The sequence below is a fragment of the Podarcis tiliguerta genome, assembly GCF_965153285.1.
Source record: "Podarcis tiliguerta genome assembly, chromosome: 2".
Lineage (NCBI taxonomy): Eukaryota > Metazoa > Chordata > Lepidosauria > Squamata > Lacertidae > Podarcis > Podarcis tiliguerta.
In genome coordinates, this window is record NC_139535.1 from 495,213 (window position 1) to 522,595 (window position 27,383).

Here is a 27,383-nt window from a genome sequence, read left to right on the forward strand (position 1 = left end):
GGGGGAAAGGGAGGTTTCTGCAGAGGGTGGGGGTCCCTCCGTCAGGGATGCTTGAGCTGAGATTCATGCCTGGCGGGGGGGTGGACTAGATGACCCTCGGGCTCCCTTCCAGACTCTCCCCTGCTCTGCTTCTAGTGAGGGGTCCCCTGCTTCTTGGGGGGGGGTGTCCCAAATGAAGCATCTTGGGGGGGGGTTCCTCCCGGGCTACTGCCTCGGAGTAGGAGGAGAGAGCGGGGCTCCGGTTGTGCTCAGCCTGCCAAGGGTTAAAAGGAGCAGAGCTGGATTCCTAGAGAGGACCGGAAGTGGCGTCGTGGGGGGGGCAGGTCCTCCCTGGCCCCTCCCTGGCCAGCCCCCCTTCTGCCCGCCGAGGGGCTGCTCGGTCTCCCTCTCTCGGGGTGAGTCTCGCCATGGGGAGAAGGGGGTGTCGGGGCTGCAGGGGAGGGGGCGGGGGGCTGGTCAGATCCTGCGGGGGGGCCCCAAATCGGGGGGGGGCGAGGGGGCCTGGGCTCTGCCCTCTTGGGGGGGGGGGAGGCTGCGGATAAAGCCCTTTATTCTCAATAAAGAGTTGGGGGGGGCGTATTCCTCCTCCTCTTTCCCGGCCCCTCCAGCCTCGCTTCTGTGTCTTTTCTTCTGGCAGATCCAGGAGACCAGGAGGCAGCAGAAGCTGCAACATTACAGTATTAGCAGGGCAAATAAAGTAAGATCGATTATTCTTATTGGATTTACTTTCTAACGTTGCTCAGCTTTTTTCTTTCCTTAATCAAAAGGAAGTCTATTAGCTCACATGTTTTCTTCGTCAGTTGTCACTTTGGTTATTGATATGGATGTCAACCTTCAGAACGTATTTTGCATAGCAAACTATACAAAACTTTATAGCAAACTCTATCCGGTCTAGGGAGCCACCCACTAACAGGGCCTCCGTCTTGTCTAGATAAAGCCCTGTACTCTCAATAAATAGTTGAGGAGGGGGGTATTCCTCCTCTTCACGAGGTTTCGTATAGATGTTGAGCAACCCCACATTGAGGGCTCCATGAGGTTGAAAAGCACTCCCCAAGCAACACCCTCTGGGAACACCCATCCCAGTAGGACCAGCGCAAAGGGGGGCCACCCCTAACTGGGACAGGCGCTCCACGGTCGATGGTATCAAAAGATGCCGAGAGGTTGAGAAGAATTAACATGGACGTTTCCCTTGTCTCTCTCTTGACAGAGGTCATCATACAGGGTGACCTGCGTGTTTCAAGGAAATCAGTTTCCTCTAAGAGCGCCTTCATCTGGTCCTTGACCACCCACTCCAGAACCTTGCTCAGGAAAGGGGGATTAGCACCTGGCCAGTAGTTAGCTCAATTTTCTGAGCATGAAGGCTTGTTCCATGAACGTTTTACTTCTCCTGATGGTTTATAATTTTACAACAGAGCAACACATTTGCTTTGTAGGACTTGCTGGCACCTCTGATTCGCACAGACAGAACGTGGCAGAAGATTCCTTCTGATTCCTTCTGATCTCTTGGAGGTTTCCTGAGAGCAGATATGGATGAGCAAGACTCAGTTGGTCCTGAAGTGGGAAGAGACCATGATATGCAAATTGGGAGAAGTGTGGAATTCTGGGAAAACTCCATGCAAAGGTTCCTGGGTGAGGAGGACACTCTTTGCTACAATGTGCAGAGCCAGCCGTTCAGGCAGTTCTGCTACCAGGAGGCCGAAGGACCCCGAGAGGTTTGCAGTTGGTTCTGCCAACTAGACCATCAGTGGCTGAAGCCAGAAAGGAACACGAAAGCAGAGATGGTGGACCTGGTGATTTTGGAGCAGTTCCTGGCTGTCCTTCCACCAGAGATGGAGAGCTGGGTGAGGGAATGTGGAGCAGAGACCAGTTCCCAGGCAGTGGCCCTGGCCGAAGGTTTCCTCCTGAGTCAGGCAGAGGAGAGGAAGCAGGTGAGAGAGACTTTCCTCTGGATACTCCCAAGGGGCTCTGAACATCTCAAAATTCTATAGTAATGACCCATCCTTTTTGGGGGCAGCACCCAAGGAATGAGATCTGATACCCCTAAGGTTTTTATTCTCTAATCCCTCATTTTCTCTTTTGAATCCTTGTTACTCTTTCAGGGAAAAGATCTGTTAGCAGAAATGGGCCCCGATTCCTTTGAGGCAGAGAGGACTCAGATGGACACCAGAGAGAGGCCAATGGGTAAGGAAGAAGCAGAATTTTCACTGTAATATTTAGTGGATTTTGAAGCTAATAATTGGGTTATTTTCATGTTTTGACGGGAGACGTATCAGACCAAGAGCCCAGAGGAGCGGAGACAGTATTTTTACACAAATAAAATATGGGTTAAAGTGTTGAAATGTGCTTAGCAGGTGAGACTTTTTACTGAGGCTCGTCTGTAGTTTGAGATGCACAGCTGAATCTCAGAGAGAACAATACACTCTGGGTTTTCAGTTAACTTTGTCTCTCGCAGGTGAGAGAACAACGGCAGCAAGACCTCCTCCTCCGTCTTTTCATGGTGGCGAAGAGGAAGCAGCGTCTGTGGAACCAGATCAGGTAGGGGGAAGGAGACGTGTGGGGAAAGAGACTGAGGGGTGGGGCAGTCAGGGGGCCTTTGAGCCGAACACACCTCTCTCCTTTTCTTGGCTTCTGTCAAAGTGGTTCTTCACGATTTCCGCATATGTATTGAATTTTCTGGATGCAGCTGACAAACCATAAAAAGGTGCCAGGATTCATCTAACTCAGCTGCACATTTTGGCGCTCCACCTATTTGCAGAAAGGTGAGCTGCTGTCGTTGACCTCATTCTGTCTCGAGAGACCATGGAGTGCGCCTCTGGGGGTGAAGTCAGACTACGGGAGAATCACAGCCTTTGCTGTGGCTGCAGAGACCAGTGAACTGACCTCCTTGGGGCACAAGCCTGGGCAGTGTGGATGGAGGTCCTGGGCTGCCCAGAGAGCAAAATCCCACTCTTGGCCTCTCTGACGTAGTCCAAGGGAAAGCAGAGCAAGATGTTTGGCATCAGCTGGGCTGTAGGAGTTGCTGGAAGTAGGTATGCAAGACTCCATCCAACTGCCTTAGGGACTCCATTCCAGATTTGTGTTGGCTTCGCTCCGTAGTCTTTTCTTCTCCCAAAGAGATCCCACAAGGCGGAGGAGGTTTAGGATCAAAGTTTTCCTTCTCTTAGTTGGGCTCCCTTCCTAGGTGGACGAACCTCATCTGCTCCCCTCTGGAGAACAGGGAGCAACCACCAACTTGACCGTGGGACCTACTCTGGGTATCTTCTGCTCAAGGTGCTGAAACTAGTCTTCGCATGGACGGGGAAGTCCCTGACTCATTGACGGTTTGAGACTTGTTGGCTCTTCTCACCTGGTTTAGCCGGTCCGTCAAAGCCGTTCCCAGGATTGTGGCCGCTGTCTCATGCTGACAGCTTCTAGGAGCCACAGGTGAGAGCGGAGTGCAGGATGGGGACCAAAGGTGGACAAACCACCCCAGAAGGAGCAGGATGTGTCCTCCACCAAGGGTACTGTCACCCCCCACCCCCCACAAGGATGAATACTCATAATTTAAATACACAATAAAAGAGTTCCACTGAGATGTTAAAATAAGCATCCGTATTGAACATGTGCACAAAACAATCCCATTCAATCATGACAACCACAGAGCAATGTAGAGTAGATCATCTTTAGGTTGTCTCAGAGGAGGACATTTCCCTCTTTCTTTTAGGATCCAGTGTGCTTTGAAGATGTCGCTGTTTGTTTCACGGATGAGGAGTGGGCGTTGCTGGATCCTGACCAGAGAGCTCTGCATAAGGAAGTCATGGAGGAGAATCGTGGGATCGTGGCCTCTCTCCGTAAGGCTCCCTTCAGGATCATAATATCTGTTTTGAAATTCCATGCGTATCTCTATGTGACGAACCACCAATATTTCGATGCAGCTCAATGGAAGGGTATCAACTGTTTTCTCTGTGAATATTCTTCCTCCAGTTATGCCTTTTTAAACAGTGACCAGGCTGGTCTGAACTAACCAGGCCTTCTTAAATATAGGTTTCACAGTGTGGTATTTATATGCGTGGAAGTTGCCCTAGGTCGTTTGACTCTTAAACATCCGTTGATTCAGAAATTTACAACTTATATGTTTTACATAAAGAACATCTTGCACTCTGATTTGCTTTACTTCATTTCCCAATTTGCAGTTTAAATATCCCGATCCTTTACCACATATTTTTACAGGTATACCATTAGCTATTAAAATTTCACCATCAACAGTTAACATTTGTCATACCACAAATGAATTTTACATTGTGACACATAGACGTGTTCCTGAGTCAACCAACCTCACTTCTGACTTCTCACCTGACAGACTCATTTCGTGTGGAACAAGATAATGGTATCTTCTGGCTCGGTTGCAGTTTGATTGCTTACTTTGAGATTTCTTCACCTTTGGAGCTCTGCAAAACTTGGCTTACAGTTGCAAGAGCGCAGCTGGCATTGGGGTTTAAACCACTGAGCCTCTTGGGCTTGCCAATCAGAAGGTTGGCAGTTCAAATCCCCACAATGGGGTGAGCTCCCATTGCTCTGTTCCAGCTCCTGCCAAGCTAGCAGTTCGAAAGCACACCAGTGCAAGTAGATAAATAGGTACCGCTGCAGCAAGAAGGTAAACGGCGTTTCTGTGCACTCTCGTTTCCGTCATGGTGTCCTGTTGCGCCAGAAGAGGTTTAGTCCTGCTGGCCACAGGCTCTGGACAAATGCCAGCTCCCTGGGCCTGAAAGCCAGATGAGCACCACAACCCCATAGTGGCCTTTGACTGGACTTAACCGTCCAGGGGTCCTTTACCTTTTACCTTTGCCTTTATTACAGTTGTAGAAAATAATCTTCTTATGAATGCCCTTGATACTTTTCTGAGAAACGAAGCTTGAGTTAAGAGAATCTGATTGAAGAATCTTCTCTCCTTTCAATACATTCCTCTGTTAATTCAGAGTGTTAAATTTGGATTGCCATCCATTCAGGATATGAAAAAGTAAAAAAAATAAATCCAAAAGATACTAGAATATTGTTCCCTTTCTGTTCTTCAGACAGAATATTCTGCCAGCTTTAACTTTTCAGTAATAGTGAAAATTCTGTCACATGACTCTGGCAATCTTTCTTTTCTTCATGTTTTAGACTAAATAAGTTTCTTATTAAATTGCGATGAAATCTTGTAAATTCATAAACTATCTTTAAATTGTCAAGAACTACTCTGGTGGTGAGACACCTTCCTCAATACATAGTATCACTTCAAGTCTGTCTAACACTATTCTCAGTCTCCTAAAGGTAAAGGGACCCCTGACCATTAGGTCCAGTCGTGGCCGACTGAGGTTGCGGCACTCATCTCGCTTTATTGGCCGAGGGAGTCAGCGTACAGCTTCCGGGTCATGTGGCCAGCATGACTAAGCCGCTTCTGGCGAACCAGAGCAGTGCACGTAAATGTCGTTTACCTTCCCGCTGGAGTGGTACCTATCTACTTGCACTTTGACATGCTTTTGAACTGCTAGGTTGGCAGGAGCTGGGACCTAGCAACGGGAACTCGCCCCGTCACGGGGATTCAAACCGCCGACCTTTTTTTTTTTTAAAGTAATGTTTATTAACAGGCCAATCAAATCACATTAATTCCAAATCACATTAGTTCCAAATTACACAGCCAAATTTTTAAATTTTTGTTGGGGGTACCTATGCTTCGAGCTCTGAAAGGGATCCAAACATCTCTCTTGCTGCTGCTTTAATTACACAGTTCTGTCCAAATAGTCTCTTTGTTGTTTTCCTCCTCCTCCTCCTGTTGTTATTATCATATATTCCTTTCTTTGTGATCTCTGATAGTCTCCACAAGCGAGTTGAAAACAAATGTTGTTATATCCTGTGTGGATTTTACATGTCTCCAAGAGCCATATCAGAATAGACAGATGCCATTTCCACACCTCCGTACAAAACATTCCCACAGTCTGTCCGCTGATTTCCACAGGCCTACCAGTCTGTCATCAATTTTCTCAGGGGGCCCTGCCAGGTCAAACTCACATTCCGATATAATAACAAGCCATGGTCCTCCTCCCCCCGATCCTCCTGTGGGCAGGCCTGCCATAACAAATCTCTACTTATAACTGCGTCACAAAGCTTTCATTCCTTTCCCAATATTCCCACAAGCCATATCTTTGATTAGTAATTTATTTCCACACAGTTCTTAATCCTTCTGCTTGTGATCAGTAATTGCAACGATTCTTTCTGGGGGGGGGGAGGGTTATTGGGTACTCACATAAGGCGAAAAAAAGAAAAGTCCCCCCCCCTTTCCAGTTTTGCTTCGACATTCCGATCCTTTGATGAATCTTCTTCTTGATTTATTATCCAGCCCGTCGCTCCACTTCACAGAGATCCCTTTAATTAGCAGTCTTTACTCCCGATCTTCACTCGGAAGTATGTGCATTTACTTCTTTCTAATTGTTTATTTTGAGCTCCTGCAACTAGCTGCGCAATCAGAGACAGTGTCTGGGAGAGCCGGACCCACACAAGGGCTTTGTGCCTAGTGCCCTCACCCCCTTCTTTCAAATCCGGGGGTGATTTATAGCAACAGCAGGCAAGGCAATGTTCCCCATTCCCTTGGGGTAACAAGGGAGGCTGCATACTCCCATATCAGCCTCTTAATTACCTCGTGTGAGCTGGAGAGATGGTATTGTCGGCCATCTTCCAATGTGCCCCTAGCGGCCCCCTCAAACCGCCGACCTTCTGACCGGCAAGCCCTAGGCTCTGTGGTTTAACCCACAGCGCCACCCACATCTCCTTTTCCACTTTAAAATTTCCTCTGTCCACCCTAAAAAAAATCTTTCTTCTTTTCAATCTGCCAATTGTTTTTGAGAGAATAATTAAGAGAACACTGGCATCAAGTGGTCAAAATATTAACATCAGTTTCTGAGGGAGAACCCTTTTTCTGCAGTACAGTGGATGCTCAGGTTGTGAATGTGATCCATGCAGGATACACATTTGCAACCCACAGCATTTGCAACCCACGTCTGCGCACACGCGGGTTGCAATTTAGCACTTCTGCACATGCGCGACTGCCGAAACCCGGAAGTAACCCGTTCCTGTACTTCTGGGTTTAGGCAGTCCACAACCCGAAAAAATGCAACCTGAAGCATCTGTAACCTGAGGTATGACTGTATTTATATGCGTGGAGGTTGCCCCAGGTTGTTTGACCATTTAAAAAAATAAAGCTCTTTTTTCCTCTTAGGAAAGACTGCGCAAGATTCTCTGTTTAGAGTTTAAGCAGAACACATTTTATTACTTGATATACTAAAACATGTTTACATGTGCTTATATCCAGTTTATAGATATATATTCTTTATTGATTTTGATTATTTGTACATGTAATCCATTCGTTATTCAAGACATAATAAGCTACACACAAAAAGCCAAAATAGTTAAACACCAAATAATCCTGCTACATTAAGTCTTAAGAGTGACTGACATGTGCTTCTATCTATATGGGACTTTACAGACTTATTCTGAGGCACATAGCAGCATAAAACAAGCAGCAGCTGCTCTCACAGAAAATCTCTCTCTTTCTCGCTTGACAGTTGAGAACAGACCTAATGGGAAATTGCCTCCTGGAGTGACAGTCACCCTTTCCACAGGATTTTGGAGGCAACATTCACACACAGAGTTGTTAGGGAAGTTGAGGTAATTTCTGTCAGGTTGGGGTTTTTGTTTTAGCCTCTGCCAGTTTTTTAAAGAGAAGACCAATATCAGAGTTGGAGTGGATTTCATGACTGTGGCAAACTAAATCCATCCTAGAAAAGAGCCAGACTTTTTTAACCTCTGGTTCCCATAAATATGTCCGTGTGTGCTGGGCCCAGGGGTACCCAGTGAAACGCGGTCCAGGTCCAGTCCAGAATCCAAAGGTTCCGCTAGGAGTCAGTCTGACAGGGCCAAGGCAGGACACGAGGCAGGAAACCAGGCAAGGACAGGTACAGGATCTGACATACAGCAGTGTGGCTCCCACAACCTGGGACGGGGTCTGACAGCCTTTTACCTTTGTCGGGGTAATGGCCAGTCCTGATCCCCTGGCGACTCACCTCCCTGTCTCGCCTGAAGGCAAGCACTCCTCCTGCGAGTACTCAGGTCTCTCCTTCTCTCAGACCTTAGTCTCTGCAGCTCGGGAGACGTCGGTGGGTTACTAGACCCAGGGGCTGCCTCAGCCTCCCCTGACCAAGCTGGTAGTGGAGCAGCTATAGGTGATGGCCCAGCTGAAGGCAACGAGGGAATCCCTGCATCTGGAGCCAGGGCAGGCTCAGGCCCCTGACTCCTTGGCCCAGCTGGTGTTTGTTGCAGGGGAACCTGTGCAGATTGGGACTCTTCAGGATCAGGCCCCAGACTTGGTTCAGATGCCGCCTGAGGCAAAGGATCCAGTGCAGCCTAAGTCCCAGGCCATCACACCGTGAATGCTGTTGAACAAAGGCCATGACCTCTGTAGAAAGACCTCACATCTTCCATTCTTTCTCTTTCACAAACATTCATTAGCATTGTTTAATAATTGGGGGCTCTGTTTCTTCTTGAGGATCTAATTAGTTTCTCTTTCCATTGTAGGTGGTAATGGATTGGAAATGAAGAATGGGGGAGACCACAACAGAATCCACACAGCGGGGAAGCCAAATCAAGATTGGGAGTGTGGAGAGAGCTTCAGTCAGAGCTCCCGTTCCCATCGAAGAAAGCACATTGGGAAGAAAGGCTATCAGTGCTCAGAATGTGGGAAGATCTTCACTCGTAGTGCCACTCTCACTTCCCATCAAAGAATTCATACTGGAGAGAAACCTTATCACTGCTTGGAATGCGGAAAGAACTTTAATACAATACCAAACTTCCATCGACATAAAAGTATTCACCGTGAGGAGAAATCGTATCAGTGCTTGGAATGTGGAAAGGGATTCAGGTGGAAGAGTAGTCTTGATTCCCATCAAATAATTCATACAGGGGAGAATCCCTATCAATGCTTGGAATGTGGGAAGAACTTTAATAGAAGCACAAGCTTCCATCGACATCAAAGAATTCATCGTGCGGAGAAACCCTTTAAATGCCAAGAGTGTGGAAAGAGCTTCAGTCAGAGCACAAAATTCGTTGCCCATCAAAGAACTCACAGTGGGGAGAAACCCTATAAGTGCTTGGAATGTGGGAAGAGTTTCAGTCAGAGGGTGAATCTCACATCCCACCAAATAATTCATACAGGGGAGAAACCTTTTCAATGCCTTGAGTGTGGAAAGAGCTTTAGTCGCAGCTCCCATCTCACTTCCCATCAAATGATTCATACAGGAGAGAAACCATATAAGTGCTTAGAATGCGGGCAGAGCTTTATCCAGAAGGCAAGGCTCACTTCCCATCAAATAATTCACAGTGGGGAGATACCATTTCGATGTCCAGAATGTGGAAAGAGCTTCACAAGGAAGGAAGGTCTCATGCTCCATCAAAGAATTCATACAGGGCAGAAACCATTTCAGTGCTTGGAATGTGGGAAGAGCTTCAGTCGGAACTCCTATCTCACTTACCATCAAAGAATTCATACAGGGGAGAAACCATTTAAATGTCCAGAATGTGGAAAGACCTTCAATCATAAGGTAAGTCTCACATCGCATCAGAGAATTCATACAGGCGAGAAACCGTACCAGTGCTTGGAATGCGGAAAGAGCTTCAGTCACAGAGCCAATCTCACATCCCATCAAAGAATTCATACAGGGGAGAAACCCTATCAGTGCTTGGAATGTGGAAAGAGCTTCGGTCAGAGGGTGCAGCTCACATCCCATCAAATAATTCATACAGGAGAGAAACCGTATGAGTGCTTGCAATGTGGACAGAGTTTCAGCCAGAAGGCGAGTCTCACTTCCCATCAAAAAATTCATACAGGGGAGAAACCCTATCAGTGCTTGGAATGTGGGAAGAGCTTCAGGACAACCAACCATCTCACTTCCCATCAGATGATTCATACAGGGGAGAGACCATATAAGTGCTTGGAATGTGGAAAGACCTTCAGTCACAACCACAATCTCACTTCCCATCAAAGAATCCATACTGGGGAGAGACCTTACCAGTGCTTGGAATGTGGAAAGAGCTTCAGTTGGAAAGAAGGTCTCAATTCTCATCAAATAATTCACAGCGGGGAGATACCATTTCGATGCCAAGAATGTGGAAAGACCTTCAGAAGGAGGGCAGGTCTCACGGTCCATCAAAAAACTCATACACAGCACAAACTGTATTAGAAATGGGGAACGTACTACTTCAGGTGCCCCCTCTGTCCCACTGGGGCCAGCTAGTGCGTCCAAGTCACCAGAAGACTCCCCCTCTGACTTACTGCATCTTCTGAACTTCTGCACTGGACTGGTGGGAGATGAAGGCGCACTCCTTTGCTCTAGCTTAATAGCCTGTGGAGATGCCCTTCCCTGTCCCTGCTCCTGGTCAGAGACCTGATCCTCAGCAGCAGGTTCAGTGTCAACCTCTCCCTCCTCAGCAGAATCAAACAGACTCTCTGAGAGAACGTCAGGATTCCCATGGATGCGTGTCCACCCACTCTGCTCACAGAGCTCAGCACTCCTGCTGACTAGAACCCTTGACTGATCGCCTTGTGGAGAGGCAACTCTCCACCCCTTTGTCCCAGGTTCGTACCCACAAAAGATAATTTTCTGGGAGCATTGGGCCTTTGGCACAAGAACCCAAGCCTCACACCCAAAACGCCAAAAGTGCCGTCCCTCTTCCAGTCAATGGAGAGACAGCAGGTGGCAAGTTAGAAACTGGTTATTCAAAGGTGCAGGAGTGAGTCTTTGTTTTGATATCTCCAAAAGAACCCAAAACAAAGAATGCAAAAAGCTTGTATACAACTGTAGGAAACACACGAATGCTTGCATGGAGAAGACATGCAGAAGTCAGGAATTTCTTCTCCTTGTCTACAGGGCAGTTGCTTCCTGACCCTTATCTTGAGCTCAGGCCAGGCGTAAGTGGTCTTCAGGTTGCAACCGGGGAAACATTTTGCTGTTTCAGCAACTCTGGATGCGTTGTGGTGGTGACTGTGGGAACGAAGTTATGCCAACCTGGTGCTCAGCTGGGTGTGTGATGTGCCAACTTCCGGGTTATGGCTTTCAGGTATTGTCGTGCCTCCCAGGTATCATTCCCCTCCCCCTTTGAAGGACGTACCAGTGTCAATACCTGGACTGGTGTAAACTGAGGGTTTGGAGGGATATTCAACAATATGCGGAAGCAGATCCAGTTCACAAGAAGTAACAACAACCCTCTTGCTATGCTTGTTAATGGTGCTTTAACCCTTTTTCGTGTTAGGACAAAAGAAGAGAAAGAGAGAAAAAGATTAATGGAAGGGGAGGAAAGATTAAAGGATTTCTGGCACTCTGTCCCACGGCAAAACACATTATTCACTCATTCAGATCCAAGTGTTCTCTAAACCAGTAAATCCAGATATTACAAGTTCCTTTTCTCTTTCACACGGAAACTCCACAAGAAATGGAAATCCTTAATATCTGTCAGTGATGATTTTTCCCTAATTAAGCATGCTAACTTTGCCATTTGAGCCAACCCCTATAGTTTCACCAGCCATTCCTAGGTCGGACTGTCTCTTTGCATCTTTGTGTATATAGCAATCTCGCTGCTATAATCCTACATTGAAGTAATCTTCCATAATCCTTTTCTAATTGTGTGTCCAAAAAGTGTCCTGGTGTCAAATGAATATTAACTTTTAAAATCTGCTGTATGTAATGTATGTATTTGAATCCAATATATATTTTAGCCTTTTTACATGTCCGTCCAGCATGATAAAATGTCCCTTTGTGTTCTTGGCATTCCCAGCAAACATTTGAAACATCTTTATACATTCTGAAAAGTTTTCCAGGAGTTAAATACCAGCGACATCACTTTATGAAAAATCTCTTTGAGATCATAACAAAATGTAAATTTGAACTTCTTAGTCCACGTAAGTTCCCACTGTTCTTTCCGTATATTATAACCAGAGTTTGTGCCCCTTTCTTTAATCCTGCATTCTTCCACCTGTTCTTCAGTCTCAAATTTCAGCAATGGTTTAAACATTTCGCATCATCTGTGCACTCTGGAGTTTCAAAGTCTGTCCATTCCTGCTCTATACCATAATTTTTTTTATGCAGTTTAATCCTCTCTACTAACCACATATGAGGGAACCAATCAAGATTGTAACCGTCCATTATGAATTGCTCCCTTGCTTTCCTGTGAAAATCCTGTGAACTCAGTTCCGGCACCTCTTTTTCTGGAAAAATAGCACAGGTAATGCCAAAATACTTTACTTCACCCCCCCCCCCCAAGGTTGAGCTTCTCTCTTACCTCCCAGGTCCCGCTCCACAAAATATAACCCATAATCTTTAAAAAGAATTAAATACAGATGATTGTGTATGCAGTCCAGTGAACAGTTGCAAGGATATCTCTTTGCAATGTCATAGAATCATAGAATCATAGAGTTGGAAGAGACCACAAGGGCCATTGAGTCCAACCCCCTGACAAGCAGGAAACACCACCAGAGCACTCCTGACATATGGTTGTCAAGCCTCTGCTTAAAGACCTCCAAAGAAGGAGACTCCACCACACTCCTTGGCAGCAAATTCCACTGTCAAACAGCTCTTACTGTCAGGATGTTCTTCCTAATGTTTAGGTGGAATCTTCTTTCTTGTAGTTTGGATCCATTGCTCCGTGTCCGCTTCTCTGGAGCAGCAGAAAACAACCTTTCTCCCTCCTCTATGTGACATCCTTTTATATATTTGAACATGGCTATCATATCCCCCCTTAACCTCCTCTTCTCCAGGCTAAACATGCCCAGCTCCCTTAGCCGTTCCTCATAAGGCATCGTTTCCAGGCCTTTGACCATTTTGGTTGCCCTCCTCTGGACACGTTCCAGTTTGTCAGTGTCCTTCTTGAACTGTGGTGCCCAGAACTGGACACAGTACTCCAGGTGAGGTCTGACCAGAGCAGAATACAGTGGCACTATTACTTCCCTTGATCTAGATGCTATACTCCTATTGATGCAGCCCAGTCAACAGTCCCACCTGAAAGCAAGACCAGGATAGAGAACAGTCCTCAAAACAACCACATGAAATCAAAATAAAATATTTCAGAATTTCTTGAAAGGATGTAGCATTGCTCCAGAGACAGAGGCCACGACGCTGGACTTTGCTGCTTCCAAAGAGGAGTCTGTCAGATCACTGTCTCGGCGCCTGGACTGGGACACCCGGCTTCTAAAATGGAATTAACCATCGCAGAAATCTTATCACACCTGTTAACCTGCTTAGTGTAGGCAGCCCAGTTCTTTAGGTCAAGAAATCTGAGGTTGGGGGACCTGGAATGCCACTGAGACTTTGTACACACCCTACGTTTGAAACACACACACCCACACCCCACAAAACACTCCCATACTTGAATGTATTTTAAAGTTGTGTTTTTTAAAATGTTCCTTTTATGTGTCTTTGTTATGTTCCTTTGGTGCAACTTTTTCAGGTTCTCTTTATGGATGGAAAGTTGCTATTTCCGTATCAAAGCATAATATATTTTACGATGTAATGTTAAAAGTAGAAATGCACCATTTGATCCACAGTGATCGGCACTGCTAAAGTATCATAAATGTCGTTTGTCTGGAGAATTCAAGGAGGCGAGGAAATCACTAACCTGCTTGCACGAGCTTAATGTTGTTTGGAGACCATAACTCCCAGGAATTTCCTATTAGCTATGTGTTTGTGTGTGTTCAGCACACAGAGTTGTAGGTGAGATGGAATAAAATGCGTCCCAGGAAATTCACTTTGACTTCTTCTTCATTGTTTCTAATGTGAGTTCACGTACAGATGAGAATAGACCCAGTGCCAGATTTATGTACAGTGGTACCTCGGGTTACTTACGCTTCAGGTTACAGGCTCCGCTAACCCAGAAATAGTACCTTGGGTTAAGAACTTTGCTTCAGGATGAGAACAGAAATTGTGCTCCAGTGGCACAGCGACAGCAGGAGGCCCCATTAGCTAAAGTGGTTAAGAACAGTTTCAGGTTAAGAAACTGAATGAACTTAATTCCTGAATGAATTAAGTACTTAACCTGAGGTACCACTGTATAGACTAAGCAGGCTGAAGCCTAGGGCCTCTAAATCTAGGGGGCCTCCCCAGCCCGCCCGCTCCCCAGCAGGCAGTCTCTCCTCTCCCCAAATTGCAAACCCAAGACAACTTGGGCCCAGCAACTCTGAGACTCAGGGCCAGCCAGTGTGTCCCAATTGAAACTCTGGGGCATGTAGCAGGAAACACCCCCCCCCCATCATTCAGTTTGTACAGACTTCACTCACACTCACACACTACATACGCTACACTTCTGTTATAAATTCATAGAAAATCAACCATACATCAGATTTGCACTGTTCCACTTTTATTCTACTCCATATCTCAAGGACTAGCTAAGGGGGGTGACCTGGTGACGGTCAGCCATAATCCCCTGAGTGAGCAGTCACGTACCCGACTACTGCACCTGGAGGGGCATGACATGAACACAATGGACTGCATATGGTTGTATATTCAGGGCAGACAGTAACAAAAGGACCATGGCCGGATTCCCCTCAGGGGGAAGGAAACTGCACCTTTTCTTTGTTATTCACAACTGGTTCATGGGAGGGGGAGAAAGGAGGAACCAGCCAGGTGACAGGACACTCAGGTTACCACCACAACTCCTCCCTCAACCCCTCCTTTCTGTAATGTATGCATGATGTTTCTGGGGGTGGGCTTGACCTAGAGGAGGGGAATTTCAAAAGTTTTTATAAGGTCTTGCACACCATTGTTCTGGGTCTTTCCTCTCTCCTGCGAGTGAGGGGAACACCCTGCTGCAACAGTACAATAAAGGCCAAGCCTACAGGCTGCTGATTTGCTCCAATTTACTCTGGTTGCTGTCTTTACTTTTTGTCCAAGGGAGCCCTCGGATTTTTCCGGCAACAGGCACAACTTGAATTTTTTTGTGGGGCCTGAGTTCACAGCCAAAGTCTGCAAAATCTTAGAGATATAAATTGGTGTGCTAGGTCATTTTCATAAGGTCAGCAAAGCCCTTCAGAAATCAGGCCTGTTACTGAGTTCTTGTACAAGTTTGTACAGTTCACTTCTGGTTTTGCAACCAATCTGTAACTAACTGTCTTATATGTTCAAATATTTTCAGTTTCAATTGTTCTACTTCTATGAGCAACTCTTTATCGGTTGCCCACTCACCTTTTGCATTAACATTTTTAAGGGATATTGCTTCCACTGGGGGAAGCCATCATGGTGTCTTCTGTTCTAATAGGTTTTTATATTTTTCCCATACACCATAAATAGTTTTTCTTGCCAAATGGTTCAAAAATCCTTTATGCCATTTGGTCTTTTCATAACATAAATATGCATGCCAATCAAATCTATTATCATGACCCTCAAGGTCTAAAATATCTGTATTTCTTAATAGTTATCCATTCCCTTAGCCAGCAGAGACAAGACACCTCATAATATAATTTAAAATCCAGCAGAGATTACTGGTATCTTTTGATCCATAAAGTCAAACAGTTTGTTGTTGTTGTTTTATGTTCCTTTGGTGCAACTTGATTTTCTGAGGTTCCATTTATAGATTGAGTGTAGTTACTTCTGTATCAAAGCATATCTTTTAAGATGTAATGTTAACAGTAGAAATGCACCATTTGATCCACCGTGATCTGCACTGCTAAAGTATCATAGATTTCGTTTGTCTGGGGAGTTCAAGGAGACAGGGAAATCATTAACTCGCTTACATGAGTTTAATGTTGTTTGGAGAATATAATCCAGTAATTTCACATTAGCTGTGCTGGGCAAATGTGGGGACTGGCTCAATGGCCAAAAGGCAGGCCGTGCTTGCAAGCTGAGACTGTCTGCCCACAGTCAAACTCATGCTGGGAGCTTCGAGAACACTGTCCCACCATCTCGTCCTCTTCTCATGACCTTAAAATTCTCATAACAGTTGCTATCGGATCGCCGCCTCCTTGTCTCCTCTTTCCCAGGCTCAACAATCCCAGCTCCTTCCTTTGGCTTCTTCTCCCCTCCCAGCTGTTCCTCCTCCTGCTTCTGGTCTGGGGAGGGGGCAGCTGGGGGGGGGGTCTCCCAAAGGAAGCATCTCACCATCAGTGGAAACAGTACAATACATGGCATCTGCTTATTGCTAGTGTTTTACAGGCAGCTTTTCTGAGCCTCTCTGCATGTCTGGTGCTTGTGTAAAAGGTCATAGAGTCATAGAATCATAGAGTTGGAAGAGACCACAAGGGCCATCGAGTCCAACCCCCTGCCAAGCGGGAAACACCATCAGAGCACTCCTGACATATGGTTGTCAAGCCTCTGCTTAAAGACCTCCAAAGAAGGAGACTCCACCACACTCCTTGGCAGCAAATTCCACTGTCGAACGGCTCTTACTGTCAGGAAGTTCTTCCTAATGTTTAGGTGGAATCTTCTTTCTTGTAGTTTGGATCCATTGCTCCGAGTCCGCTTCTCTGGAGCAGCAGAAAACAACCTTTCTCCCTCCTCTATGTGGCATCCTTTTATATATTTGAACATGGCTATCCTATCACCCCTTCACCTCCTCTTCTCCAGGCTAAACATGCCCAGCTCCCTTAGCCGTTCCTCATAAGGCATCGTTTCCAGGCCTTTGACCATTTTGGTTGCCCTCCTCTGGACACGTTCCAGTTTGTCAGTGTCCTTCTTGAAGCAGAGGGGTCGGGCTCCTTGTCCTGGCCTTAGTTCGAGGCTGGGGGGGGGGGGACTGGATTTTTGGGGAGTCCTCTAACTGCCATTGGGGGGAGAAAGTGGCAGGCAGGGGGGGAGGGGGGTTTCTGCAGAGGGTGGGGGTCCCTCCGTCAGGGATGCTTGAGCTGAGATTCCTGCCTGGCAGGGGGCTGGACTAGATGACCCTCGGGCTCCCTTCCAGCCTCTCCTATGTGAGGGGTCCCCTGCTTCTTGGGGGGGGTCTCCCAAATGAAGCGTCTCTGGGGGGGGCGATGCACGTGGTTCCTGCCTCGGAGGAGGAGGAGGTTCCTCTCGCCTCGCCAAGGGTTAAAAGGAGCAGAGCTGGATTCCTAGAGAGGACCGGAAGTGGCGTCGTGGGGGGGGGGCAGGTCCTCCCAGGCCCCTCCCTGGCCAGCCCCCCTTCTTCCCTTCCGAGGGGCTGCTTGTCTCCCTCTCTCGGGGTGAGTCTCGCCGTGGGGAGAAGGGGGGGCGGGGGGGGGCTGGTCAGATCCTGCGGGGGGGGGAGGCCCAAATGGGGGGGGCGAGGGCTCTGCCCCCTGGGGGAGGGGGGGAGGCTGCGGATAAAGCCCTTTATTCTCCATAAAGAGTTGGGGGGGGGGGCGTATTCCTCCTCCTCTTTCCCGGCCCCTCCAGCCTTGCACTGTGTCTTTTCTTTGGCAGATCCAGGAGACCAGGAGGCAGCAGAAACGGCAACATTATTAGCAGGGCAAATAGAGTGAGGTCGATTATTCTTACTGGATTCACTTTCTAACATTGCACAGCTTTTTTCTTTCCTTAATCAAAAGGAAGCCTATTGGCTCACATGTTTTCTCCGTCAGTTGTCACTTTGGTCACTGATATGGATGTCAACCTCCCGGACGTATTTTGTATAACCAACTTGTACAATCTATCCCCCAAATATTTTATCTTCTTGCTTTTGCTACTGGCTCATGTAAGTAAAGTATCCATCTATCTCTCTTTTCAAGAAACCCACAGCAACCCTCTGCTTCCCACGAGGCACGTCCGGCTCCCAGGGCTCCCCTCCCGCCAGAGGGAGTTTGCCTTCAGCCGAGACCCCAAAGGGGTCTCCCAAATCAGCCGCTCTGGTCCTGTGCTGGCAAGCAGAGCCTTCAGGCCACCCGGCTCCCAGTCTTTGGAAAGGGCTCCTAGCCCAGGGTTTGAGCATCTTCTGCACCATTCCCAGGGGGTCTCCCAGGGGGACTCACTCCAGGGTCACCCAGAGAGCTTGAAGACCGAGTGGGGATCTGAACCCTGATCTCCCCGGTCCTTGTCTGACACTCTAAAGCTTTTGATTTGGGTTTCCATTGAAATGAGGCTGCATTTTAATGTTTTAATGTTTCAATGTTGTATTTTAATCTTGTTTTTAAGTTGTATTTCAATCAATTTGTTTTTATATCAGTTGTTAGCCGCCTTGAGCCCGGTCTTGGCTGGGGAGGGTAGGGTATAAATAAAATTTATTATTATTATAACCACTACACCTGGAGTACTTCTGCTTTGGGACAGCTCCATAAGACAGGTAAATAAATACAGCGGACACTCGGGTTGCAAACATTATCCGTGTGGGAGGCACGTTCGCAACCCGCAGCGTTCACAACCTGCAGCATCGCGTCTGCGCATGTGTGGGTCACAATCCAGCTTTCCTGCGCATGTGCAAAGCACAATTTAGCGTTTCTGTGAAACCCAGAAGTAACCCATTCTGGTACTTCCGGGTTCGGCGTGGTGTGCAACCCGAAAACACACAATCTGAAGTGTCTGTAACCCAAGGTATGAGTGTATGGGCAGAGCAGCCAATTCTTATGCCAGGCGAGCCTCCCTGGGGAGAGCATTCAATGATGGGGAGCCACTGCAGAGAAGGCCCTCCAGGCATCACAAGATGATCTCAGGGTCCAGGTACGTTCATATGGAAAGAGGCGGTTCTTGAGGTATTATGGCCCTGAGCCGTCAAAATCAGCACTTTGAGCAACCTGGCTTCTGAATTCTGCACCGGCAGAAGTTTCCAAACCTTCCTCAGAGGCAGCCCTACGTACAATGCATTGCAGCAATCTAGCCTTGAGGTTACCAGAGCATAGACAACAGTAGTCAGGGTGTCCGGATAGGGGCGCAGCTGGGCCACCAGCTGAAGCTGATGGAAGACACACCAGGCCACTGAGGCCAGCTGAGCCTCAAGGGATAGCAAAGGATCCAGGAGGACCCCCAAGCTACGAACCTGCTCCTTCAGAGGAAGGGTAACCTCAGCAAGAGTAGGCGACCTCCCAGATACCTGGTCTAGGGAATCACCCACCAACAGAGCTTCAGTGCTGCCTGGATTGAGTTTCGGTTTGGGCTGGGTGTCATCAGACCTCCAGATAACCCCACCCAGAGGTTTCATGTAGATGTTGAACAGCATAGGGGATAGGATCAAGCCCTGAGGAACCCCACATTGAAGGCTCCACGGGGCTGACAAGCACTCCCCAAGTAATGCCCTTTGGGAACGCTCATCCCAGTAGAACCAGAATCAACGAAAAGGGGGGACACCCACCCCTAACTGGGACAGGCGCTCCAGGAAGATGCCACGGTCGATAGTATCAAAAGCTCCTGAGAGGTTGAGGAGAATTAACAGGGACATGTTTCCCCTGCCTCTCTCTTGACAGAGGTCATCATGTAGTCATCAAAGCAATTTCTGTGTCAAAACCAGGCCTAAACCACAACTGAAATGGATCTTGAAAACTGGCCTTCAAGGAAGGTTTTACTTCTGATGGTTTATAATTTTACAACAGATCAACACATTTGCATTGCAGGATTTGCTGGCACCTCTGATTCACACAGACAGAACGTGGCAGAAGATTCCTTCTGATTCCTTCTGATCTCTTGGAGGCTTCCTGAGAGCACAGATGGATGAGCAAGACTCAGCTGGTCCTGAAGTGGGAAAAGACCGTGATATGCAAACTGGGAGAAGTGGGGGATTCTGGGAAAACTCCATGCAGAAGATCCTGGGTGAGGAGGACATTCTCCGCTCAGATGTGCAGAGCCAGCAGTTGAGGCTGCTCTGCTACCAGGAGGCTGAAGGACCCCGAGAAGCTTGCAGCTGGTTCTGCCAACTAGACCATCAGTGGCTGAAGCCAGAAAGGCACACGAAAGCTGAGATGCTGGACCTGGTGATCTTGGAGCAGTTCCTGGCTGTCCTTCCTCCGGAGATGGAGAGCTGGGTGAGGGAATGCAGAGCAGAGACCAGTTCCCAGGCGGTGGCCCTGGCCGAAGGTTTCCTCCTGAGTCAGGCAGAGGAGAGGAAGCAGGCAGAGCAGCAGGTGAGAGAGACTTTTCTCTGGATACTCCCAAGGAGTTCCAAACAAGAGGGAGAGTATTCCAAAATGCTCTACCAATGGAAAGCATCCTAAAGTTTTTGCCTCTTCTGTTCCATTTCAAATCCTTCATGTTCTGTTCTGAATCCTTGTTGCTCTTTCAGGGAAAGGATCTGTTAGCAGAAATGGGCCCCGATTCCTCTGAGGCAGAGAGGACTCCGTTGGAGACCAGAGAGAGGCCAATGGGTAAGGAGGAAGGAGTTTTTACTCTGTCATTGTAATGGTTCTAGGGAGTTGCTCGTGCGTAAGCTGGTCCCAACCTCTGGCTGGGTTGCCTGAGTGAACCTTTTCTGTCCGGACAGCCACTCACCCGTGACCGTCTCAATCGCTGGCAGAATCCGTCAGTGGGCGTTTCTTAAACTTCTTCCAGCAAAGAAGCTCTTTGACGCCCAGTCTCCGCCTACACTCCCTGCGCGGAAGCCTTCTGCGCAAGGAGGGCGTGGGCAGCGGAGGACCCTTTCTCTCCCCACTGGTCCCCGGCAAGGAGTCATGGGACCGCCTCGCCGATTCCCCCATCTGCCCCCCTTCTCCACTGGAGCTACGCTGATTCTCTTCCCCAGAAGACGGGCTGCCTCTCCCACTCCCGGGATGCTCTCTGGGATCCCTTTGGATCTTGGTCTCTCCCTCGGATACTGATGGCAGTTCCCTGACAGTCATATTTAGTGGATTTGGAAACTAATAATTCATTTTTTTTTCATGTTTTGGACAGAGGAGCGGGCACAATATTTTAACACAAATAAAATATGAAATAGATAGAAATGTCAAAATGCCCTAAGCAGGTGAGACTTTTTTCTGAGGCTCATCTGTAGCTCAAGATGCACAGCTGAATCTCAGAGAGAACAATACACTCTGGGTTTCCCAGTTAACTTTGTCTCTCGCAGGTGAGAGAACAATGGCAGCAACACCTCCTCCTCTGTCTTTTCATGGTGGCGAAGGGGAAGCAGCGTCTGTGGAACCAGATCAGGTAGGAGGAAGGAGACGTGTGGGGAAAGAGGCTGAGGGGTGGGGCAGTCAGGTGACTCTAGGCGTAAACAAATCTCTCTCTTCCTCTTGGCTTCCGTCATGGTTGCCGTCAACAAAGGCTGAAACTAGTATTATCTGTCAGTAGTTGCAGTTTTCTTCATATATTTAACACTGAACGCTAATAGAAGTTCTAAGCCAGTGTTTCGCAGCCTTGGGTCCCCAGATGTTGTTGGGCTACAACTCCCATCATCCGTGAGCTCTGGCCTTGCTAGCTAGGGATGATGGGAGTTGTAGGCCAAAAACTTCTGGGGACCCAAGGTTGAGAAAGGCCCAAGGTTGATAAAGTGATCAGGATTCACCCAGTGAGCCTCATCAGCTGCACATTGTGGTGTTTCGCCATTTGCAGAAAGGTAAATTGCTGTTTTTGGCCTCCATCTGTGGCTGAGAGACTAGTAACCTGACCTCCTTAGGGCACAAGCCTGGGCAGTGTGGATGAAGGTCCTGGGCTGCCCAGACGACAAAACCCCACTCTTGGCCTCTCTGACGTGGTCCAAAGGAAAGCAGAGCAAGATGTTTGGCATCAGCTGGGCTGAGGAGTTGCTGGAAGTAGGTATGCAAGGCTCCATCCAACTGCCTTAGGGACTCCATTCCAGATTTGTGTTGGCTTCACTCCGTAGTCTTTTCTTCTCCCAAAGAGATCCCACAAGGCGGAGGAGGTTTAGGATCAAAGTTTTCCTTCTCTCAGTTGGGTTCCCTTCCCAGGTAGATGATCTTCACATGCAAGACATTACTAACTTACTGAGGGTATGAGACTTGTTGACTCTTCTCACCTGGTTTAGCCAGTCAGTCAAAGCCGTTCCCAGATTGTGGCCGCTGTCTCATGCTGACAGCTTTTAGGAGCCACAGGTGAGAGAGGAGTGCAGGATGGGGACCAAAGGTGGACAAACTACCCCAGAAGGAGCAGGATGTGTCCCCCACAAAGCATACTGTCACCCCACATACCCCACAAGGATGAATACCCATCATTAAAATACACAACAAAAGAGTTCCACTATATTGAACATGTGCACAAAACAATCCCATTCAAACATGATCACAACAGAGCAATGTGGAGTAGATCATCTTTATGTTGGCTAAGAGGAGGACATTTCCCTCTTTCTTTTAGGATCCGGTGTGCTTCGAAGATGTCGCTGTTTGTTTCACGGACGAGGAGTGGGCGTTGCTGGATCCTGACCAGAGAGCTCTGCATAAGGAAGTAATGGAGGAGAATCGTGGGATCCTGGACTCTCTCCGTAAGGCTCCCTGCAGGATCATAATATCTGTTTTGAAATTCCATGCGTATCTCTATGTGATAAACCACCAATATTTTGATGCAGTTCAACAAGCATCTGGGATTCTAACATCCCCACCATGAACCCAGAATGGAGGGATTTACTCTGTGAATATTCTTCCTCCAGTTATCATCATTTTATTTGTATGCAGCTTACAATATGAAAAGATTTACATAATTACAAATATATAAAAGTAATCATAGAAATAAATAAAACACATGAAAAACTATGAAACTGAACAATTTAAACACAAAAATAAAACAGCAAAAACTCTCAACAAATTTCCCCTCCCCCCCAATTCCCCAGTCCTTGCCGAGCAGCAGCCACAGCAGCAGCCAGGAAGTTATGGCTTTTTAAATAATGACTGGGGGTCTGAACTAACCAGGTCTACTTAAATGCAGGCTGCGGAGTTATTAGGGAAGTTGAGGTAACTTCTGTCAGCTTATGGGTTTTTTGTTTTAGTCTCTGCCAGTTTTTTAAAGAGAAGTCCGATGTTAGAGTTGGAGTGGATTTCATGATTGCGGCAAAATAAATCCGTCCTAGAAAAGAGCTTTTTGAACCTCTGCTTTTTCAGACTTTTTGAACCTCTGGTTTCCATAAATACCGTATTTTTCGCTCCATAAGACACACTTTTTTCTTCCTAAAAAGTAAGGGGAAATGTCTGTGCGTCTTATGGAGCGAATGTGTGGTCCCTGGAGCCGAATTGCCCAGGGGCAAAAAAGCAGATAATGCTTTTTTTTTTTTTTTTTTAAAGAGGGAAGCAATAAAGAAGAAAGATGCTAGCAATAAAGAAGGCTGCCCGGGAGAGGGGAGATAAAAGCCCATGGATCCTCAGGATTTTTGCATTGGGTCACCCCAAATTCACCATCAGATCACATAGCATTTCCACGGCTACAGCCTGCACCAAAAAAATCACGCACCCACTGTTGGGTGGGGGTGCAATGGCACAAAAACGTGGTTACAAAGCACGGATCCACATGGATTCTCAGGATTTTGGCATTGGGCTACTCTAAACTCACCATCAAAATCACATGTCTGTGGCCACAGCATGAACCACAAAAATAATACATCCACTGTTTCATTCAGAATACTTTTTTTCTTGTTTTCCTCCTCTAAAAGCTAGGTGTGTCTTATGGTCAGGTGCGTCTTATGGAGCGAAAAATCCGTATGCCCAAGAATGCTGTTCAATAAAGGCCATGACCTCTGTAGAAAGACCTCACGTCTTTCGTTCTTCCTGTTTCACAAAAGTTCATTGTTGCTGTTGTTTAGTCATTTAGTAGTGTCTGACTCTTCAACTTGACTAAATGACTAAACAACAACAATGAACTTTTGTGAAACAGGAAGAACATTGTTTAATAATTGGGGACTCCGTTTCTTCCTGAGGATCTAATTAGATTCTCTCATCATTGTAGGTGGTGATGGATTGGAAATGAAGAATGGAGACCACAACAGAATCCACACACCGGGGACGCCATATCAAGATTGGGAGTGTGAAGAGAGCTCCAGTCAGAGCTCCTGTTCCCATCGAAGAACTCACAGTGGGAAGAAAGGCTATCAGTGCTCAGAATGTGGGAAGAGCTTCAGTCACAGCGCCACTCTCACTTCTCATCAAAGAATTCATACAGGAGAGAAACCCTTTAAGTGCTTGGAATGTGGGAAGAGCTTCCGTCAGAGGACCAACCTAAAGACCCATCAAAGAATTCATACAGGAGAGAAACCATATCAGTGCTTGGAATGTGGCAAGAGCTTTAATACAAGCACAAATTTTCATCGGCATAAAAGTATTCATCTTGGGGAGAAACCATTTAAATGCCAAGAGTGTGGAAAGAGCTTCAGTCGGAGTGCCCATCTCATGGGCCATCAAATTATTCATACAGGGAAGAAACCATATCAGTGTCTGGAATGTGGAAAGAGTTTCAGTCACAGCGCCACTCTCTCTTCCCATCAAAGAATTCATACAGGAGAGAAACCCTATAAGTGCTTAGAATGTGGAAAGAGCTTTAATACAAGCACAAACTTTCATCGACATCATAGTATTCATCGTGGGGAGAAACCATTTAAATGCCAAGAGTGTGGAAAGAGCTTCAGTCAAAGTACGAAATTCACGGCCCATCAAAGAACTCACAGTGGGGAGAAACCCTATCGGTGCTTAGAATGTGGTAAGAGTTTCAGTGTAAGCACCTACCTCACTTCCCATCAAAGAATTCATACAGGGGAGAAACCCTATCAGTGCCTGGAATGTGGAAAGAGCTTCAGTCACAGGGCCCATCTTACCGTCCACCAAATAATTCATACAGGGGATAAACCATACCAGTGTTTAGAATGCAGAAAGAGCTTTAGTCAGAGGGCCCATCTCACAGCCCACCAAATAATTCACACAGGGGAGAAGCCCTATCAATGCTTGGAATGTGGAAAGAACTTTAGTCGGAAGGAGAGTCTCACTTCCCATCGAAGAATTCACACAGGGGAGAAACCGTATCAGTGCTTGGAATGCGGAAAGAAATTCCATCAGAAGGAAACTCTCAATTCCCATCAAAAAATTCATACAAAGGAGAAACCTTATCAGTGCTCTGAATGTGGAAAGAGCTTCAAGTTCAAGAGGAGTCTCACATCCCATCAGAGAATTCATACGGGGGAGAAACCATATCAGTGGTTGGAATGTGGACAGAGCTTCAGCCAGAAGGTAAGTCTCACTTCACATCAACTAATTCACAGTGGAGAGAAACCATTTCAATGCCCAGAGTGTGGAAAGAGCTTCACGCAGAGAACAGGTCTTATGCTCCATCAAAGAATTCATACAGGGCAAAAAACATTTCAATGTTTGGAATGTGGAAAGAGGTTCCGTCGGAACTCCCATCTCACTTCCCATCAAATAATTCATACAGGAGAGAAACCATTTAAATGTGAAGAATGTGGAAAGAGCTTCAGTCATAAGGTCAGTCTCACTTACCACCAGAGAGTCCATACAGGGGAGAAACCACATCAGTGCTTGGAATGTGGAAAGAGCTTCAATCAGAGAGCCGGTCTCACTTCCCATCAAAAAATTCATACAGGGGAGAAACCACATCAGTGCTTGGAATGTGGGAAGAGCTTCAGTCATAGGGCCAATCTCACTTCTCATCAAATGATTCATACAGGGGAGAAACCATATCAGTGCTCAGAGTGTGGAAAGAGCTTCCGTCAGGGGGCAAAGCTCACTTCCCATCAAATAATTCATACAGGAGAAAAACCATACGAGTGCTTGGAATGTGGACAGAGTTTCAGCCAGAAGGGAAGTCTCACTTACCATCAGAAAATTCATACAGGGGAGAAACCATATCAATGCTTGGAATGTGCAAAGAGTTTTAATAAAATCACAAACCTTCGTCAACATCAGAGAATTCACAGTGGGGAGAGACCCTATCAGTGCTCCGAATGTGGAAAGAGTTTCAGTCAGAGCTCCCATCTCACTTCCCATCAGATGATTCATACAGGGGAGAAACCCTATAAGTGCTCGGAATGTGGGAAATGCTTCATTCAGAGCACCCAACTCACTTCCCATCAAAGAATTCATACAGGGGAGAAACCATATCAGTGCCTGGAATGTGGAAAAAGCTTCAGTTGGAAAGAAGGTCTCACTTCCCATCAAATAATTCACAGTGGGGAGATACCATTTCAATGCCAAGAGTGTGGAAAGAGCTTCACAAGGAGGGCAGGTCTCGCTTTGCATCAAAGAATTCATACAGGGCAGAAACCCTATCAGTGCTTGGAATGTGGGAAGAGCTTCAGTCGGAAGGATAGTCTCAATTTACATGCAAGAACTCACACGGGGAGGAAACATTTTAATGCTAGAAATGTGGAAACAGCTTCACCTTCAACTGGAACCTAGCTCCCCATCAGACAATCCATACAAGGGCTTAAAATGTAGGGAAGACTAATAAAGATCCAGACTTCCATCAACACCACAGTGGGTAATTTGGGGAGAAAGTATTTCATTGCCAAGAACGTGGAAAGAGTTTAAGTCAGAGGAAAAATCTCACGCCCAATCAAAAAACTCACGGCAGGGCAAAGCTGTATTAGTGCATGGAACGTGGAAAGAGCTTTAGTAAAGGTGCCAGTGTCACATCCCATCAATCAATTTACAGTGAAGAGAAACAGAGTAACGGGTGTGTATTATTTTAAGGGGGACTTTGATTTTTACAGGGGCAACAACTGGAACAATGCTCTTCTCATTCGGCAACCCAGCACCAGATCTTGACTAGGGGCACATTTTTGTCAGTGTCTCGCATATATTCCCCAAGTAGGTGACCCTGTTCTGCTTCCTCCCCAGTGATAACAGAGACTACTAAGTCCAGCACAACAAATGAGGGACTTTTGAAACCATTCTGGGTGGCAAGGTCTCCAGCCAAGGCCTTGCGACCCGTTTCACATGAGGTCTTGTGCCCCACATATTGTTGGTTCTAACCTTGTGAAGTTTTGCTCTTCTCCAGATTTGAAAACCACTTTCTCCAATTCAACGTGATAGCAGTCTTGCTGCTGTAATCACTTATTGAAGTAATCTTCCATAATCCTTTTGTAATAGTGTGTCCAGAAAGAGTTCTGCCTTCAACTGTACTTTGTTTGTTTGTTTGTTGTTGTTTTTATATAAAAATTGCTTTTATTTTTTATCTATGTCATTTAAATTGTGATTCATATTAACGCTGTATTCTTAGTTTTAGATTTTATGATTTATGTGGAAATTGTTTTCCATTTGGTTGTGTACTTTTTGAGGTGTTTTATTTATTATGACTTTTGTTATGTTGGTAATTAGCTAAATCTTGTCACCTTGAGCATTGTTCTAACTATGGAAAGGCAGCATACAAATAAAAAATGAGGAGGATGATGATGAATATTAACTTTAAAAACCTGCTATATCAATGTATGTATTTGAATCTAATATATTTTTTAGCCTGTTTTACATGTCCACCCAGCATGATAAAAATGTCCCTTTGTATTCTTGGCATTCC

General features: G+C 46.6%; 1 protein-coding gene across 8 annotated transcripts; it reads left to right on the top strand.

The window, feature by feature from the left end:
* Positions 1 to 328: 328 nt before the first annotated feature.
* On the top strand, positions 329 to 27,383 carry LOC310670119 (uncharacterized protein). Of its 8 annotated transcripts, XM_083424781.1 has the most exons (7): positions 360 to 395; positions 17,436 to 17,481; positions 19,544 to 20,050; positions 20,209 to 20,290; positions 20,986 to 21,068; positions 22,233 to 22,359; positions 23,811 to 27,383. In XM_083424781.1, the coding sequence occupies exons 3-7, from the start codon at positions 19,637 to 19,639 to the stop codon at positions 26,264 to 26,266; spliced, it is 3,162 nt and encodes a 1,053-aa protein (XP_083280907.1). In that variant the 5' UTR covers positions 360 to 395; positions 17,436 to 17,481; positions 19,544 to 19,636; the 3' UTR covers positions 26,267 to 27,383. The 8 variants fall into 8 exon arrangements, with proteins under 8 accessions (XP_083280910.1, XP_083280909.1, XP_083280911.1 ...); XM_083424784.1 differs by lacking the exons at positions 17,436 to 17,481; positions 19,544 to 20,050; positions 20,209 to 20,290; positions 20,986 to 21,068; positions 22,233 to 22,359 and adding exons at positions 1,434 to 1,928; positions 2,100 to 2,181; positions 2,453 to 2,535; positions 3,704 to 3,830 and having other exon boundaries at positions 329 to 395; XM_083424783.1 differs by lacking the exons at positions 17,436 to 17,481; positions 19,544 to 20,050; positions 20,209 to 20,290; positions 20,986 to 21,068 and adding exons at positions 1,434 to 1,928; positions 2,100 to 2,181; positions 2,453 to 2,535 and having other exon boundaries at positions 329 to 395.

Bases quoted from the DNA above. Each gene is read 5' to 3' on its own strand.
- LOC310670119 (XM_083424780.1), top strand. From the start codon at position 19,637: ATGGATGAGCAAGACTCAGCTGGTCCTGAAGTGGGAAAAGACCGTGAT. The intron at 20,051-20,208 runs GTGAGAGAGACT...TTGCTCTTTCAG, and splicing joins GGAAGCAGGCAGAGCAGCAG to GGAAAGGATCTGTTAGCAGA. The intron at 21,069-22,232 runs GTAGGAGGAAGG...TCTTTCTTTTAG, and splicing joins CGTCTGTGGAACCAGATCAG to GATCCGGTGTGCTTCGAAGA.